The 16378-nt window shown below is 56.8% G+C and overlaps 4 protein-coding genes across 4 annotated transcripts; 1 reads left to right on the top strand and 3 right to left on the bottom strand.

Moving 5' to 3' along the window:
• Positions 1 to 985: 985 nt before the first annotated feature.
• Positions 986 to 1624, top strand: C8A04DRAFT_38581 (uncharacterized protein; the record flags this gene model as incomplete). Its single annotated transcript, XM_062784277.1, has 3 exons — positions 986 to 1164; positions 1242 to 1276; positions 1347 to 1624. The coding sequence occupies 3 exons, from the start codon at positions 986 to 988 to the stop codon at positions 1622 to 1624; spliced, it is 492 nt and encodes a 163-aa protein (XP_062635433.1).
• Positions 1625 to 2063: 439 nt separating this feature from the next.
• C8A04DRAFT_38580 (uncharacterized protein) lies at positions 2064 to 2813 on the bottom strand (the record flags this gene model as incomplete). Its single annotated transcript, XM_062784276.1, has 2 exons — positions 2064 to 2696; positions 2781 to 2813. 2 exons carry the CDS (start codon positions 2811 to 2813, stop codon positions 2064 to 2066), a joined length of 666 nt encoding a protein of 221 aa, XP_062635432.1.
• Positions 2814 to 3707: 894 nt separating this feature from the next.
• Positions 3708 to 10141, bottom strand: C8A04DRAFT_38579 (putative RING finger protein; the record flags this gene model as incomplete). The annotated part of the gene is made up of 5 exons (XM_062784275.1): positions 3708 to 5800; positions 6591 to 6637; positions 7137 to 8878; positions 9759 to 9891; positions 10119 to 10141. The coding sequence occupies 5 exons, from the start codon at positions 10139 to 10141 to the stop codon at positions 3708 to 3710; spliced, it is 4038 nt and encodes a 1345-aa protein (XP_062635431.1).
• A 1592-nt stretch (positions 10142 to 11733) lies between these two features.
• C8A04DRAFT_30316 (ferric reductase NAD binding domain-containing protein) lies at positions 11734 to 13902 on the bottom strand (the record flags this gene model as incomplete). Its single annotated transcript, XM_062781335.1, has 4 exons — positions 11734 to 12326; positions 12404 to 13281; positions 13373 to 13525; positions 13610 to 13902. The coding sequence occupies 4 exons, from the start codon at positions 13900 to 13902 to the stop codon at positions 11734 to 11736; spliced, it is 1917 nt and encodes a 638-aa protein (XP_062635430.1).
• Between the last annotated feature and the right edge of the window lie 2476 nt (positions 13903 to 16378).

Raw genomic sequence — 16378 nt, 5'->3', positions numbered from 1 at the left:
TAGGACAGTTGAGAGGGAGACGCATCTCCGGGCTGAATGAGTGGCATGACCTGCATGAAAAGCTCAGAGCTCTGGCGGGAGCTCCTGCATTTTGGCTGCAGGCACGAGCGGCCCGTGGCAGTTAGTTCGGGCGATTGGCGAATCAGTGGGGTTGCAGCGGAGATATAGTGGGGACCTCGCTGCAGAGGTCACTCGAGCTGTGAGCACAGTTGCAGCTGACGAGATTCCTTTTCTTCCACGCCGCTTGAAATTGTCACGATGCTACCCCAGGTCAAGTCGTTGGCATCGAGCAAAAAATAGATCCGCGCCGCCCCCGGTTTAGATTTGGCGGTAGGATGCCTATAGAGGGGATTTTGAGCCTCCCAAAAATCACAATGCATTCCGGAAAGGATTGAACAAGCAGTTCGCGAGGCCACGCCGCGTCCTGCTGGATTGGTGGATGGCTGCATTTTGGCTCGATTGGGGGAGTCCGAGCTAGCAGGGGCACGTCGGCTACGATCTGGAAGAATCCGCGACCCCTACACTAGCATGCGGCGGCGCCATGCCCGTGTTAGGTCGGCTAGCGCGCCTCTCATTTCCCCCATCAGCCATTCTTGAAGAGCTCGCTGCCGCGCTCTCCTTCTCGCGGGACGTCTTGTCTGTTTGTCTCTTTCCGGTTTGCCTCACTACACTACGCTCACATTCGCTACTCTCATTTTCGTTGCCCGTAAGGTCCTTCGCTGTGCCGTGTAAGAACCCCCCTCTCGTTCCGGCCTTCGTTGTTGTATTATCTCCCCCCTCCCCTAGTCCCTGTCGTGTCTGTGTGTTGTGTTGTGTTCGACGTGCATACTTCTCGCTCGTGTCCGTTGCCAAACAAGCTAACACCGCACCGAGACAGCAACTAGATCGACCTGCTCTCTCATTTTTCGTCCTCATACGACCTTTCTGAGAAACCGACATCTCACACTAAATACACCACACACACCTAACATCACCCACCATCACGATGAAGGCCGTACTCCTCTCGCTCGCCGTCCTGGCCTCCTCGGCCATGGCCCAGACCTCCTCGGCCTGCGGTGCCGACTACATTGTCGAGTCCTGCTTGAGCTCCGAGAAGGCTAAGCTTGCCACTTGCGACGGCAAGGACTACGACTGTCTCTGCCAGTCGTGGAAGAACATTCTCACGTAGGCTTCCCTCGTCTCTACCATCTCTCTCTCTCTCTCTCTCTGGCTTTCTAACTAACACGCCTTTCTCACTCCAGCTGCTACAACAACTGCCCCAACGACAGCCGTCTCGGTAAAACCCCCCTTCCCCAACCCCACAATCTCTCGTCCCCTGGACGTAAACTACTAACACCACCACGCAGAAAACGACGCCGGCCAACGCGACATCTTCTGCAGCTACGCCACCCAATTCGCCTCGTCCAGCACCGCCGCCCCAGCCAAATCCACGACCGCTGGTGTCCCGGCCCAGAGCACCGGTGATTCCACGGACGCCACTGCCACCAACACCGACGGGCAGGCGCCCACGGGAACGACGTCGGGTAACGGCGGCGCGACTGGCACGAACAGCGCGGCTGATCTGGCGCTGAACGCGGGTGGTGTGTTGGCGGCCGTTGCGGGTGTTATGGCTGTTCTGCTTTGAAGGATTTTTTTTATCTAGATTGAGCTGATCCTTGGACGGAAGGAAGAATGGGCTATTTGGATGGATAACCCAAGGGCTGGGTCGCGGGTGTGTGTACGGTTGGAAGTTGGAAGCGGGGGCTGTCTACCGAGCTGTCGTCATTGCCGTCTGTCAAAGAAGAGAGATACCCGGGGCGGGATGATGCCAAAGACGTGCGGTTGGAATTCGGGGTTGAGGGGTTGGGGTGGTTAAGTAATATTTAATGCGGGGAGGATTTTAACGTTTAATTGATAATATGTCGCACATGACAACTAAATGCTTACTATTAGTATATGGGAAGTTGCGGGAGGTTACTTGTCCGTTGTGGTCAATGAACTTTTGAACTCTCTCTACCTCATCCTCAGCCAACCCACCAAACAAAACACTTTTACCCTCACTCTATAGCCCCGTAACCCTCACCCTACGCATCCTCGTCCCCCAAAGCCGTATACCATGTCTTCTCTCCCCCCGAGGCAGACCCAGTCCCTTCCTCCTCCTTTCCACCCCCTCCCATACCCTTTCTCGAACTCGCCGTCCCACCAACCCCCAACCCCAACGCCGCCCTCCCAGGATCCTCCATACTCCCCGGCTCAGGCAACGCTCCCTCCGCCGTCCCACTCCCTTCAAACCCTCCTTCATGCAGGTTCTTGCCATGCGGGCCGGCCGGGTTGCGGATGTATTGGCTGGCGACGTATGTCGGGGCCGTGGCTGGTTGGGCAGAGGACGTAGTAGGGCCTTCGCTGGCACCGGCTGTCTTCCTGGTGTGGCGCGTACCCCCGCCAGTGTTGTCGCCAGTGGTGGCTCCACGGGATGTCTGCTGGTTCTCGAGGCCTAGCGAGGTTGATGTATCTCCTGCTCCTGTCCTTCTCACGGTACTTCTGCCGTGCTGTGGTTGCTGCTGGGGTTGCCTTCTACGTCCCTGCTCCTGACCTTCCAATGCCGGTTTGTTGGCTGCGAACCCGCCGCCCTCGGCGGTTGACTCGGCTGCGAGCGAGCCTGAGGCAACGGGGCCGGTGGCTTCGCGGGTTACGGGGATGTTTTCACCCGTTGTGACCTGGTACAAACAGGTTGTGTTAGAGTTGAGTTGCGGGTGTTAGAGGAAGGAGGGGTGGGTGGAGGAAGGGTGAGATGAGATTACTTTGGTGCCTGCGCTGGGTGCTTTGGTAGGCATGGTCGTGATATTGGAAAGTTGGGTGTTTATATTTGGTACTCGAAAGATTTTCCTCCTTAGGTTCTGCGTTTGTTTTTACGCATAAAAGGAGACTCGGACCGCGGCGTCAGGATATCAGTCTCGACACTCCTAAATAATAGGGGCTTTTACTGCCTAAGCTCTCAACCTCTCCATGACATCAACCACTTCCATGATTCCATGATGTCATGACAGTCAGCGTGTGTTTTTGTACAACACATTTGATGAGGAGTCTAGGATACAAACTTGTAAAAGAACGCGTATTAATTTCAATGTCATTCATGACATCGTCCTACACGTGTAAGACGACATCAATATAATGGCAATCTATGACTTCATAGTACCGTCGAGCTTCGTGTTTGTCGCCGTCTTGCTCCGAACTTGCGCCGACAAATCCCAACGACAGCCCGTTAAAAGCCTTATTATCTGTAGGATTCGTTTCCTTCCTTACAGTATCGGCCGGTTTCCGGCATCCTCAGTAGTTTCAGTGAGCACCGAAGCATTAGTGGGCCAAGGGGCATAGGGGCCTGATTTCAAAGACACAACACGTAAACAACAGCAAATCTATGATGAGATGATAAATTCAGGCTTAAAATATGCAGTAGACTATATCACGCACCCACTGTTCAAACCCCTTCTGCAACCATGAAACCAGCGCTTTGCAACGTCAGACTGCTACCTCCGAGACCAGCCTTTCTGAAACTCCCGTCCGAGGGCTTATGAGATACGCATTCCGTTCCCAATGCCTCCTTTATACTATCCACGAGGGCAGTATCTCCGCAATTTACCCCCGGCCATGAACTTCAAAACCCATCGATCCCTAAATCAAGGCCCCCTTCTTCAAACACCATAACTTCCTCGGAGTTGAAATGAAGACTAAAGCCCCCGTCGCCCACCAGTGCTCATGAGCGTAATCTTCTGTTTCTTCTTCTTCTTCCCACCACCACCACCTCCTCCTCCTCCGCCAGCTCCCTGTCCCGATACCTCTCTAGCCTTACTCCCCTCTGCCTCATTACTCTCCACCCCCAACGCCTCCAACTGCACCGCCAGATCCGCCGCCCCAAGCGTCTCCAGCACAGCGTCATCCTTCAACCACCCATCATCCGCCTGTGTCCGCCTAGCGCCTGATACCGGTTCTTCCGGCTCCCCGCCCGCGACCAGCGGCGTACCCCAGACGGTGTGCCCGCTGCCAGACGGGCTAGTGCTCATCGTCGACAGCGACGAGAACCCGACGCGCGGGTTAGGCGGCGTGGTGCCTCCTTCGGTTGCGCCTAGGGGGACGAAATCGTTCATGTTCACCACAGAGGACGGATCATCTGAACCGCCTGCAGCAGCGGAGTCACTGAACCGCACGGTGACGCCCTCGTCTACCAGTCCGCCGAACCCGCGCCGTGCTTCGCGGAGCGCTGCGAGCTCGATCCGTTCCGCTTGGATCCGCTCGCGTTCCTCTTGTGTGGCCTTCTCACGGTTCCGCTTGCGGCGGCGTTCGATTTCGTCGGAGAATGTGTCTAGGATCTCGGGCGGTACGATGTCGGTCCAGTCGCACTCGAGGAAACTGATTAGACAGCCGCGGGGTAGGTGGCCGAGGTATTTGGCTCGTTTCCGCAGGGCCTCGTCAACGGCGTGGCCGGTGGAAATATGTTCCACGCGTGGGAGCAGGGTGGAGGGAAAGGCGGAGAAGGCGCCGTATTTCGTCTTGAGAATGCGGATGTCGAGCGGGGAGAGATAGAGGTGTGGCGGGGAGCTGTAGAAGTAAAAGTTCTGCTCGCCCTGCTTGGACTGATGCGCCGTCCCGGGAGTAGCTGCAGTTTTCAAAGCGGCCACCGTCTCAGCTTCTTTCAGCTCGGCCACTTTCTCCTTGGCTGTTCTGATCGCCCGCATAGCCTTCTGCGTCCACTCGTTGTCCTCATGATATAACAGCTCGTCCTCCTGCTCCTGCTTCACCAGGTCCGCCACCTCGGAATCAAACTGCTCCGCCATATAATCGCTCGTCCCCCGCATGATCCGCGCATAGTCCAGTACGTTCGCCGCAAAGTGCCACGGGATTTCATTCCCGGCCTGAAATACCTCACTGGCCCCTTCCTTGGGTAGCGCCAGCGTGTTGTGTGCCGTGCGCATCATCAGCCTCATGATGACATCGTCGCCTACCCTGGGCAACGAGCACTCTTGTCCCGCGTAGAACCGCACCGGCCGCACCTCAGGCAAGTGCACCGAGTCTTCGCAGATGGGGCATTTCCGCCACCGCATCTGCTGTTTTTTCCCCGGCTGCTGTTCGTCGTCGGCGCTGGTGTTGGTATTCATGAACCGCAACAGGCACGGCAGGCAAAAGATGTGTCCACACTTGGCCATGCGCGGTGCCACCGGCTCGGACAGACAGATTGGGCAAGACGTCTGCTGCGACTCGGCCGAGGCAATCACCTGCAACACGTCGGCCCAGTCGATATGTTCGTCCGCATCAGCCGCCTGCGCGGTGTACCGACCCCCGGGGTTGACCACGAAGCGGTAATTGGCATGGATATACCGCGCCTTGTCGGCAGCGTGGTAGCCCGAGCCGACACCCCACGTCGGGTTACGGCGGTACGGCCGCGCATGCGACGATGTGTTGTAATGCGTCTCATGTGGACGGGGCGGCAGGGCGTAGCTCATGAGATGGGTAATCGACGTCTGCCCACGCCGGCTCGAACTATTACGCAACGCTCGGATCTCCGCCATGGTGTCTTCGTCGTCGAGGTGTCGCGTATCCCCTAGCATCCCGCTGGGCCGTCGCTGATTTCGATGCTGTCGTCGAGCGCCCTGGCCCTTCCTCGGGGCTGCTTGGGAAGAGGTGTGCGAGGTGTTGATGTGGGCTTGGGTCTGGCGCCGGTGGTTCGCGTCAAAGGTTGTGTTTGCGGTTGGAGGAGCGGAAGGAGAGTGTGAATGGTTCGTGAGGGTCGGGGCAGGAGGCGCCTTGCTGGGGGCGGACGACCCGGCTGCACTCATGGTGCGGATAAGGAGTGTGGGCTCGGTCGACGGAATCGCAGCGGGCCGGCGCGCACGCGGACCGTGGCTAGCGGGATAACAGGCTCGAGGAAGGACGGTGCGACGAAAGATGATACGACGAAGACGATACGACGGAAACGATGCGACGAAAGACAATAGATACGACGAAAGACGATGCGGCGAAGAAGATGCGACGGAAACAATGCGACGAATACAATCTGATGGGATGAAAGGTCCTCGAGTTCGTTCACCGGCAACGATGAAAAGCCAACTGATATCCGAAGTGAGCAGGACGCCCCGGAAAGCGAAAGGGTGTGAGCACAAGCCCGACTCGTCCGGTGAACCCGTTGTCGAACGACTCAGGGACTAATCTTTGAAGCTCACAGCAGCTGAGAGCTGGAACGAAACTTCAATTTCTTCTTCACCCGAGGAACCGCAACGTCGAATGTCAATCATTCATGACTAGAGGGTAGAAGAAGGTTGGAGGGGCCCGTTCTGGACCCCGCGGATGGTTATGGAGCCGGGAAGAGCGAAGGGGGTAGAGGAGGACTCGGCGAGGAACAGTCACCATTCCGCGGGGCAAATGGCGTCGATTTAGGCTCGTCATTGGCGGAGTGGGTGGGCTTAACCAGATGGCCTGATCCGGCGGGGCCGCCATACACTTTGACAGCTGTTGCCAGGTGGCTACTTGTCGTGAAGAAACCCCATCATGGCAGCATTGGACTTTATCAAGCCTAATTCACAGTGAGTACGCAGTAGGCACAATGTTTTTGAATTTACCTATGCAATGCCGGGAGTGAAACTCTCTCAAAAACTCCAGTGCAACCCTGTCAATCGTTAAAGTCTCGATGAAACTCAGCAGATCGCATACGATTGAGATAACCTCGACCCAGCCAAAGCATACATCTTCGTTACAGGGTTCAGACAAGACATTAACAATAGACAAAAATGCCTCCATGTGGAATAACGGGGAAGCAAAGGAGAGAAGGAGAAGAAACAAGGTATGTTGTTGATAAGAGGAAAACAAAGACTTTGGATATCGCAAACGACACAATACACACCCCCCACCCCATTCACATCCATTTCACTGTTCTTCCCGAAAGTGGTTTCTGCCTCATTCAAAGCATGACTTCAACCAGACAGAACGGGAGACAAAACAAAAAGCCAACACGGAAAAGACAAAAACAAAATGGGCATCAACCTCCCCCACCATCGTGGTCATCATCGTCATCCATCCGTCGTACTTCCTCTTCCCATGTTAGATCCGAGTAAACAAAAGGTAGGGCTCGTTAATGCTGGGCCTTTCAAGCAGTGTTCTTCTTGGACTTGAATTTCTCGATGAGCCTGCTGAACCTGTTCTTCTTCTTCTTCTCTGACGTTGCCGCCTTGTCCGTCGTCGAGGTCGTGCCAGTGGTCGACCCGGCGGTCGCACCAGCAGCAGCCGCAGCGCTGCCGTTAGTCACCTCGTGCGCGGTCTCCGTCTTGGCGGTCGGCTCGGCCGGAGTTGCGACCGCGGCGGCTGTGGTTGGTTCAGCGGCGGTGGTCTCGATAGCGGGAACAGTAGCGGCAGCAGCGGCCGACTCGACAGGCTTGGCTGTGTCCACAGCCTTGGTCTCCTCGGTCGGCTTAGCCGTGGAATCAACGACTGTAGCGTTCACCGCGGCCGCAATGTCGTCGGTGAGCTTGAGGTCCGAAGTACCCTTAGACTCCTCGGCGGGCTTAGGCGGCTCAACAACCTCGGGGGTAGCCTCGTCAGCGGCTTGCGCAGGCTCAACCTTCTTGAGAAGCTCGGCCTCGTACTCCTTCTTCTCTTCCACGGCAGCGGTGTTGACGGCCGCCTCGGGACTCTCGCCCGCCTCCTGGAGAGACTTCTTGACCTCGGCGGGCACTTCCGAGGAAATGCTATCGATCGCCGCCTTTTGCTTCTCCGCAGCCTCAGCCTGGCTGGCTCCGGGGAGGTTTGACCTGACAGCAGCAGGCACGGCGGTCGACGCGTCGGATGCAACAGCCGTAGCCTTGGAAGCAAGGCCTGCCGCGGCATCGCTGGCCTTGTGCGCGGCACCCGACACAATTGGGATGGCCGCACCAGCAGCGGTAATCGCAGCGCCGAGGGCAACCTGGCCCGCTGTGGTAGCGGTAGCGAGTGCGGTCTCGGCCGGCGATTTGTCGGTCTCGGATTTCTCGGTGCCCTTGCCAGCAGTGCCCTCGGAGGTCGCGGGGGCCTCTGAGACCTTGTCGAGGAGTTCACCCTCAACGGCGGCCTTTTCCTTAAGCTCTTCCTTGTGGGCACTCGCTTCGGGGTCGGCGTGGGCCTTCTCTTGGCTCTCCTTCACAACCTCGGGAACTTTGGGCTCATCGTTGGTCTCCTTGGGCACCTGGCCAGCCAAGGCGGCGGTGGTGGAATCAGCAGCAACGGTATTGATGGTGACATCGTTACTGCCGCCGGCGGTCACAGGCAGGCTAGACTCCGGGATCAGATTACCCGTGACGTGAGGGAGCGTGGTCTCGAGGCCCGGAATGCGGTCGCTCTTCTCGTACGACTCCTTGTCGAGGGTGACATGCTTGTCCACGGCGTCGGCCCTGAGGTCCTTGGGGACGCTCTCACCGGGATTGAGCTTGATCGGGTTGATGGCACCCTCAGCCGCGGGGAGGGTGTCGACCTTGATCTCCTTCTCGAGCTCAGCCGCAGGGGTCTCGGGGAAGCTGCCGGGAGGAGAGACGGTGGTGTCTTGCTTGGTCTCCAATGGCACGGCGGCGGCCAATTGAGCGGTAGTAGCGTCAGGCGCAGCCGAGCTGAGGATCCCAGCACCCGCGGAGGCGTCAGCGCCCTGTTCCACAGTCTCCTCCGTCTTCTCTGCTTGCTTCTCCTCCTTCTTGTCCTCCGGGGGCACCGCGCCGGCCAATTGCGCCGTGGTGGACTCGGGCACGAGGTTGTTAATGGCCGCAGCCTGCGCAGACTCTTCTAGCTTGTCCATTTGCTCAGGCAGGAGGACGTTGTTCTCGTTTCCCTCGTGATCCTTTTCTTGAGGCGCCGTGTGATCTGTGGTCCAATCGCCGTTGACAACAAACTGTGGAATCGAAAAGCGAAGATATCAGCAACACTGTATTCCTCAAATTGGTGCAAAAATGGATATCAAGACGAAGGACGTTAAAAATTCCAGCAAAATCAATGACAATCAATGTTGGTGTCACTCGTGCAAAGGGCAGACAGCGGGGTTCCCAGTCAAGCTTGGGAGGTTAATAAAAAGGGCCCGGGCGCAAAAAGAGGGGCGATGAAATCCGTCCAGCCTCCTCCCCCTGGGAAGTTGGAAGTAAGGCCAGGCCGGACTTCCTGTTCCATCCATTTTTTGGTCACGGGCCAAATGTCTGTTTTTTTCCAGCGCCGAGGGGTCCCACAGTTGCCGCTAGCGTTGGGGTTTGTATTTGTCCGCCCATCATTGTCCCGCTTGCTCGCCTCGTGTCTGTCAGAGCCTCTTCGTTCCGTCGAACGGGAAGTTGCGTCGTCAAGGCACGGAAGGCGAATGGGAGGAATGAGCGGCAAGGAGCTCCGATCTGTTCTGTTGGCGCACTCAAAGGTCGCTGGGCTGTTGGGTCCTGGTGCTGTGTTCCGTCGGCAAGCGCTGCTGGGCTGACCCGAGGTGCTCGCGGGTTTGTCGGGTTGGGCTCTTGGCGCTCATCAATTGGCATCGGAATGCTGGTTTTGGTGGTGGGGTTGCGTTGGAGGAGTGAGCTGCTCCGCCAGACCTATGAATCTTCACCGAGCTTCACCGCTGCTCTCCGATTCACCACCGCGACCCCTCGCTTCGGCTGGGAAGCTCTGGCCACATCGGCGCAATGCGAAAGAAATGCCTCCTGGCGTGGGTGTTCCGGCTGGGTGCAAAGAAAAGGGAAAATAAAAGAAAAGAAAACAAATCGAATCGCATAGAGAGAAACACATCGTCTACTGACCTTGTAGAGGACCTTCTCCGCCCCCGAAAGTGATACTGTTTTCTGGAAGACGTCGCCGACTCGTTCGAGACGCTCGCTCTTGGTCCAATTGTCGAAGGTCCCGGTCACGTAGACCTCTTCCGCATCATGCGGCCTGTGTAATTGACGAACAGACGGTTAGCATCTTGCCTATTCCCCGCGACCCTGGAGACGCAAACATGGCGGCGATTCGCGGTCGGTGCGTGCCCGCGTGCGTGCACGGCGGGAGCTTGCTGGAGCTTTGGCTACTCCCGCGCGGTCCGGTCGCAAGCTGTTGGGAAACAGCTGGGAAGGTCCCAGATCACTTGCCGTGGATGCTTGGGGGGATGGAATAGGACTCACCATTTAAACGTATAACTAGGCATAGTTGCTGATATCTGCGGTAATTTTATTTTATTTTATTTCTTTGCTATTTCGATGTCGACGGCGTTGGTCGTGCGATTTTTCTGGAAGTCGACACTGAGCTTGCCGGTGGGTGGACAAAGTGGAGCTCTGTTGGCAGGAGAAATTGGTGGGCGCGTGGCGGCGAAACGGCCCAATCCACTCACGCAATCGGTGTCTGGTCGCTTCTGTCAAAATCCACAGGTCGCTGACGTCAGGATAGGTATCAACCAACCGCGCGCTTGTCGCAAATGCTGAACAAAAGAGGACCACGGCAAGGAAATTGTTTGAGAAAACACATAAAAGGAAAAGACAAGAATAAGGGGAAATCAATTGACCCTTTACCGGGTTGGAGGAGGCCTTTGAGTGAAGCAGGATACCTTAGCCGATTCCAGGCGGGGGGAGGCAAAAAGGATCAAAAAAAATCTGAAGTGAGCGGAAGAGGCTGGTCTTCATCGTGATTGTGTGCTGCTGCTGACTTGTGGTCGGCGTGGCTGGATGTCGAACTGGCACGCTAATGCAATGGCGGCACGCCAAGAACAGGCCCGTTGCAGGCAATCCCGCTGTGCCATTCGCTCAACCCCTCGGGTTCTCGGCCGATTTCTCTCCTTATCTCAACGACCGCTGCAAAACGCTGCAAAACGCTACAAAAGCCCACAGCAACCCACAGCAGCCAGCAGCAGCCAGCAGCAGGAACCGGGAGTTGCTGCATGGAAGAAACACACATAAACACGCGCAACACCCTGCCCGTTGGGCCTTGTCGATGCAACTTGTCTCACCGTCAGGCTCTCACCGACAAACACGAAACACCGATCGGATCGAGAATCCCAGCTCGTCTATTCTTGTTTTCTCAAGAGGACCCGAAACCGCTGCAAGGAACCTCTGCAAAGGGACCCGCAAACGGCGCCAACTATGCAAAATAAAAAAAAGGCTGTAGAAAAGGCGCAGAACCGACTCTTGCGTGCTACAGCCGATGGTCGGCATATTTGAGTTCTGTGCCCACCGCTGCCCGAAATACGACGCTAGGGATCGAGTCACTTGCTGGAAGCATCGGTGAATGTGCTCGAGACCAGGCTGGGCCGGTCTGGGTTATCTGAACAGCCAAAAAAGTGAGAAGAAAACAGCAAGGTGGAAGTGACAGTGAGAGTGAGTATGTGGCAACAACCTAACCCAACGGTCGATGCCGACGATCTTGCGCCCAAACCAGCCGACGACTGGACAAGCATCTTACCCATTCAGTAATCTAGTCTTGCGCACAATGGGTATCAAAATGTCATGATTGGGTTGGAACCGCCGCTCGGTCCAGCAAGATGTGGTAAAGTAGATACCTAGATACACGTTCCCAAATGCCCCTCTCAAAGCACACACCCCTTCCGCTCCCGAGCCGGCCCGGCCTATACCCAAGCACCGGGCCGTTGCCGTTGGCGCGTACGCCGGCACATATACAAGAACAAAAGACTACAGTGGAGAACCAGGAGAACAAAACGAAGCGAGCTCAGGCCAAAATCATTCCAAGTTACCCACGGCCGCCTTCATTCATCAACCACTAGAAGACTCAACTCAAATCACCCTAACGTTACCACCCAAACTCCTCGCAATGCAACTCCACCGCCGGCCCATCCCCAACAATCAACCGCGCCGTCGTATCTCGCACCGTCCGCATCAGCCCGTCCGGCCCACACGCCGCGACAAGCACCCGCTGGTTGCGCGGCGTGGTGCGCACTGCGTCGCGGATCAGCGTCGCGGTGTCCGGACGCCCGGCCTTGATCGGGTGCTCGTAGTATGTTGTTGTAGAGATGGCGCGTTTAGTCGGGTGTGATGGGCGAGCGGCTGTGGCCTTTAGTGTCACGGGAGTCACGGGTGTTACTGGTGATGTAGGGTCGGTGGTAGTGGTCGTCCCGTTCTCTTTGTCTTCCGTTGAGAGGGCCAGGGCCGCTGGCGCCGGTGTTGAGATCGCGTTCTTCTCGAGGTCTAGGCCGATCGGCGAGATCGGGGACAACGGAGGTGAGTCCTCGGAGGAGTCGAAGCGGCCGCCGCTGCTGCTCTCACTCTCGCTTAGGGAGTCGATGCCGACGGAGTCGCGTGTTACGTATAGGGAGACTTTGATGTTGGGCGCTTGTGGGTGGTTGCGGAGGAGCTCGAGTTGCTCCTTGAACCAAGAGAGGTTTTCTGTTTGGTTACTTTTTGTTAGTCTGGGGCTGACTAGGAGAAGTGCTGGGGGATAAAGCTGGCTCGGGGATACTCACCATGTTTCTTGACGGACCAGATAAACACAATATTCTTGGGTGCGTCATCGGTCATCCGCTCCAGCACGTTCACGGCCAAGCCAAATGTAAACGTAGCACCACCGCCGCCAGCGATGAGCACGATCTTGTCGAAGTCCGTCGGGCTAGGGAAGGTACCGTACGGCCCATCGATCGAGGCTTTGACCGACGCCCCAGGGTGAGCGACCGCATACTTGTGCAAGTCCCTGGTGAACCCGTTGCGCGCCTTGACCGTGAACTCCATCGGCGAGCTGCCATGGATGGTAAACGGGTGTGTCTCGAACAAGCGGATCGTAGGGATCCAGACGAAGCAGTGCTTGCCCGGTTCCGCGCGCGTGGGCACCTTCTTCATGACAATCTTGGTGCTCCCGTCAGGTAGCGGGTGCAGCGTGGCTGTGTTGTTGGCGCTGTAGTAGAGGACGCGGCCAGCGCGGATGACGCGGTCGGTGAACCACATGGCGGCCGCGAGGACGATGATGATGAAGGCCTTCTTAGCGAGCTCTGGACGGTGAAAGCCGACGGCGACGATGCCCATAATCCAGGCTGCGATGTGCGTCACGTAGAAGAGCTCGTACCAGATGTGTCGGATAACGAGGGCTGAGAAGACGACTGTGAGGAAGCCGAAGCCGGCCACGATGGCAGCGATGGTGGATTGTTCAGAGTAGATGTCCTGCATCCGGCCTTCGGCGTTGAAGAAGGCTGTGTAACAGGCTGCGTGGAGAAGCATCGCGAGGAACATGGTGCACCCGGCGATCTGGTGGAGGCAGTTGAGTCGTTCGTACGAGTAGGCCGTGAGAAACGCCAATGGGGTGTTCTTGAGCGCCAGGAAGATGACCAAGGCCAGGTTCCCCACCGTCACCCTGTGTCGATGTCGTGGTTAGTAGGTGCTTGAGTGATAGTGTCACTGTCCCCTGAGAGACGGTTCGAGATAGGGGTGAGGGGGGAGCATACCATCCAAACCTGTGACCCACGCTGCCCAGCGAGGTTGTGTCAACCTCAGAAAAGGCAATGGCCAGGTTAACGGCGGTGTAAGCCGCAACCAGCAGAGCATGCCCAGCGGATTTGAAGCCGGGTACTCGCCGCACCAGGAGGTTCCTTATGAATCTACGGTCTGTCAGTTCTCTGCTCTTCACAACCAAAGGGGGGAACAGGGAGCAGGGAGCAAAGTAAAATCCCACAGTCTCATACCTAGTAGTAGCCACAAAAGGCCGCCCAATAACGCCCGCTGGCCGCCGTGACCGTTCGACTTTGACGCAAATCCAACGAGCCCAGTGAAAGAGGACGAAGATAGCGATGAGACTGCATATGCCCGCGGCCCAGTAGCTCATAATCCGCTCGATTTGGATCTGCCGTTGGATGAAGTAGGCCATCATTGCCTCACTGCCGGGCTCATGAGCATCACCACCACCGCCGCCGCCGCCATGTTCACCTCCACTGGCCGAACTGCTCGAGTCAGGTGGGCCCGCACGTGGTTGGTTCATCTTGAATACCCTGGATGCTCCTCAGGTCGCAAAGGGGAGGTGATGCGGTACGGGATCCGGTGTTCAGGATGGGTGGTGTAAGAGAGATGTGTGGTTCGGTAGTAGCAGAGGGACGGAGAGATATTAGATGATGGGGGGGAGGTAGCTTCGTATATACACAGGCCCAAGCCAAGGTAGGTAGTCAACACTATCTGGCAGGTTCTAGTCCTCTTGGGATCTCCCTCAACAAAGCGGAACTCTTTCATCAAAAACCTGGTATATAACGACTACCTACCAGCCCCTCTAACAACGCCACTTCAGACGGCGGGGGCCTTCCCTGCGTGGTATCTCCCCCGGAAGAGCTCCGGGGAAGGGGGTGTGAAGTTATGGCGAGGGATCGGACCAAAGCCAGAGATGGGTGTCCGAGGGCGTGTACCTCATTTTGGCATTCACAATAAACCCTTGATTGGTTTCACGTCACATGGAAGGGAGGTTCGTGTCAAGGGGGGGGTCATAACAGGCCCGGCACTTGAAACTTTCCTCTTACCACTCCGGCGATGGTATGGAAACTTCCGTCTGGGCGGCTTCCGAGCCAAGCTAAGGTGCCCGCGTCATGCTATGCTGTGCCATACCCCTGCGATACCGGATCCAGCCATTCAGGCCATACATGTCGTCCATGCCTCTGGATTTGGCTTCTTGGTAGAGGCCAAACAAGCCGCTGATAAACCGTCCAGGCCGCGTAGTCCCAGGCGCAGTCCCAGTCCAGTACCCCGTTACAGAACGCCTCAACAGTACGCGAGATAAGCCTACCGCCCTGGAGCCTACGTGATATGATACTCGGTCACGGTGCCTCTCCGGCCATGAAAGGGGCCCGTTGCTGGCGTGCGTTTGCGCGTGTCAACTTCCTTTCCGGGTGCGTCCTCTATATGGTTTGGTTTCCACTTCGGGATTTGGTCAGCTTGACAAAGCACTCAGGGCCCCGATACCTGACAGAACGGAAACAGTGCCGTCAAGGAGGTGTGCGTGTAGCTCGAATTGATTTTGAAGGACACCCCTCCTCTCGGGCCGGGGTGTGTCGTTCAAGGTGGGATTGCGTGGTTAGGGGGGCCGGTCACTGGGAGAGATGTCGCACCGACAATCTGGCTAAAGATGGGGGTAAAAAGAAGAACCAACAGAAGAGCAGCATCTGACCGTTGGAGACAACAAGGCATTCGAGAGCCCAACGACCTTGTCGACTAGCTGTCCCAGGTAATCCACCTCTACTGCGACAGTAATTTCTACCCCACAAACGCAGGCAATATCGGCACCATTTCGCAAAAGTCAGACCATGCATCAAGCCCTTCGACACACGCCCTATGCTGCTGAACAGCGGATTCCGCGCCCACATCTTTCTTGGACGCTGCACCACGGTGCGGCTCGTAATATCTGACAGCGTCAGGCGAACAGCCTTGCTAGTCACGGAGCACAGAATACGGTACCGCGTGATTGGGACAGCCGTGTGCGGAGAATACAGATACGCGAATGTCCATATGCAGAGCAAGCCGCTTAGACGAGGGCACGAGGCACGATGAAAGCGAGCTGGGCCGGTCCGAGATTTCTGAGATGACGAAAGCACACGAAGCGGTCAAACAAGCTAAGTCGAGAAACAAGAGAGGCCGGGCGAGACGAAGAAATGAGTTCCGCTTGCGTGGAAGGGAGTGTCCAAGCTCAAACACTGAAGATTTGACCGCTGACAGGCCAACCAAGTATGCAGCTCGCAGGCAATGCAGTTGATGGATCGTCTGAAGATCATAAAATCGGCATAGCGGGTGAGCGCGGCAGCTGGGGGCGCAGGCGGCCAGGCCAGGCCAGGCAAACAATCTGGAACGCCCACTGGGTCCTGGCCGAAAGGTGAAGATGAGAGCCTCGAGCGTCGCAATCTGTCACACTGGAGCGTCAAAACCACGGTAAGGTTTTTCATTGACGCCGACGACTTGCAGGGTTGTGGCGTGGCTCGTTCAATCGTCGCTTCTTGCCCAGCGTGCCCAGGTGGCTGCCGAGGCTGCCAAGCCCAAGCCCACAAACGGTTAGCAGGGGCTGAACCGGGTTCGTCGACGCCACGAGGAAGGATCAAAGAGGGGGAAAGGGAAAAAAGGCACATAACGGACTGCATAGGAGCCCAAAAAGATCCCCGAGACACAATAATGGCCAAATTGAAACAAAGAACGCACGGTCCTTGAAGAAAGCTTAGAGCGGCTAAGAAAGCAAGGGGGAAGAGCAGATTCAGCAGCCCATAGAGGAGAGGTGCAGCAGCATCGTCATCATCAGTGATTCCCACTTGAGCTATTCTGGGAGACAACGAACGAAGGAAAATTCCGGATGGCCCTCGAGCGATCCCCTGTCGGTCCGCCCAGGGCACGGGTGTGAAACCCTTCCCTCTTTGTGTAAGTGTACACTCGAATGGGCGGAAGAGTCAAGAATGGCAAGGACACGGACCGGCGGACATCCAATGCAAGGA

This window comes from Dichotomopilus funicola (assembly GCF_033296635.1).
Source record: "Dichotomopilus funicola strain CBS 141.50 unplaced genomic scaffold C8A04scaffold_49, whole genome shotgun sequence".
In the NCBI taxonomy this organism is placed as follows: domain Eukaryota; kingdom Fungi; phylum Ascomycota; class Sordariomycetes; order Sordariales; family Chaetomiaceae; genus Dichotomopilus; species Dichotomopilus funicola.
The sequence above is the reverse complement of the archived record's forward strand: the minus strand, read 5'-3'. Positions and strand labels throughout refer to the sequence as shown.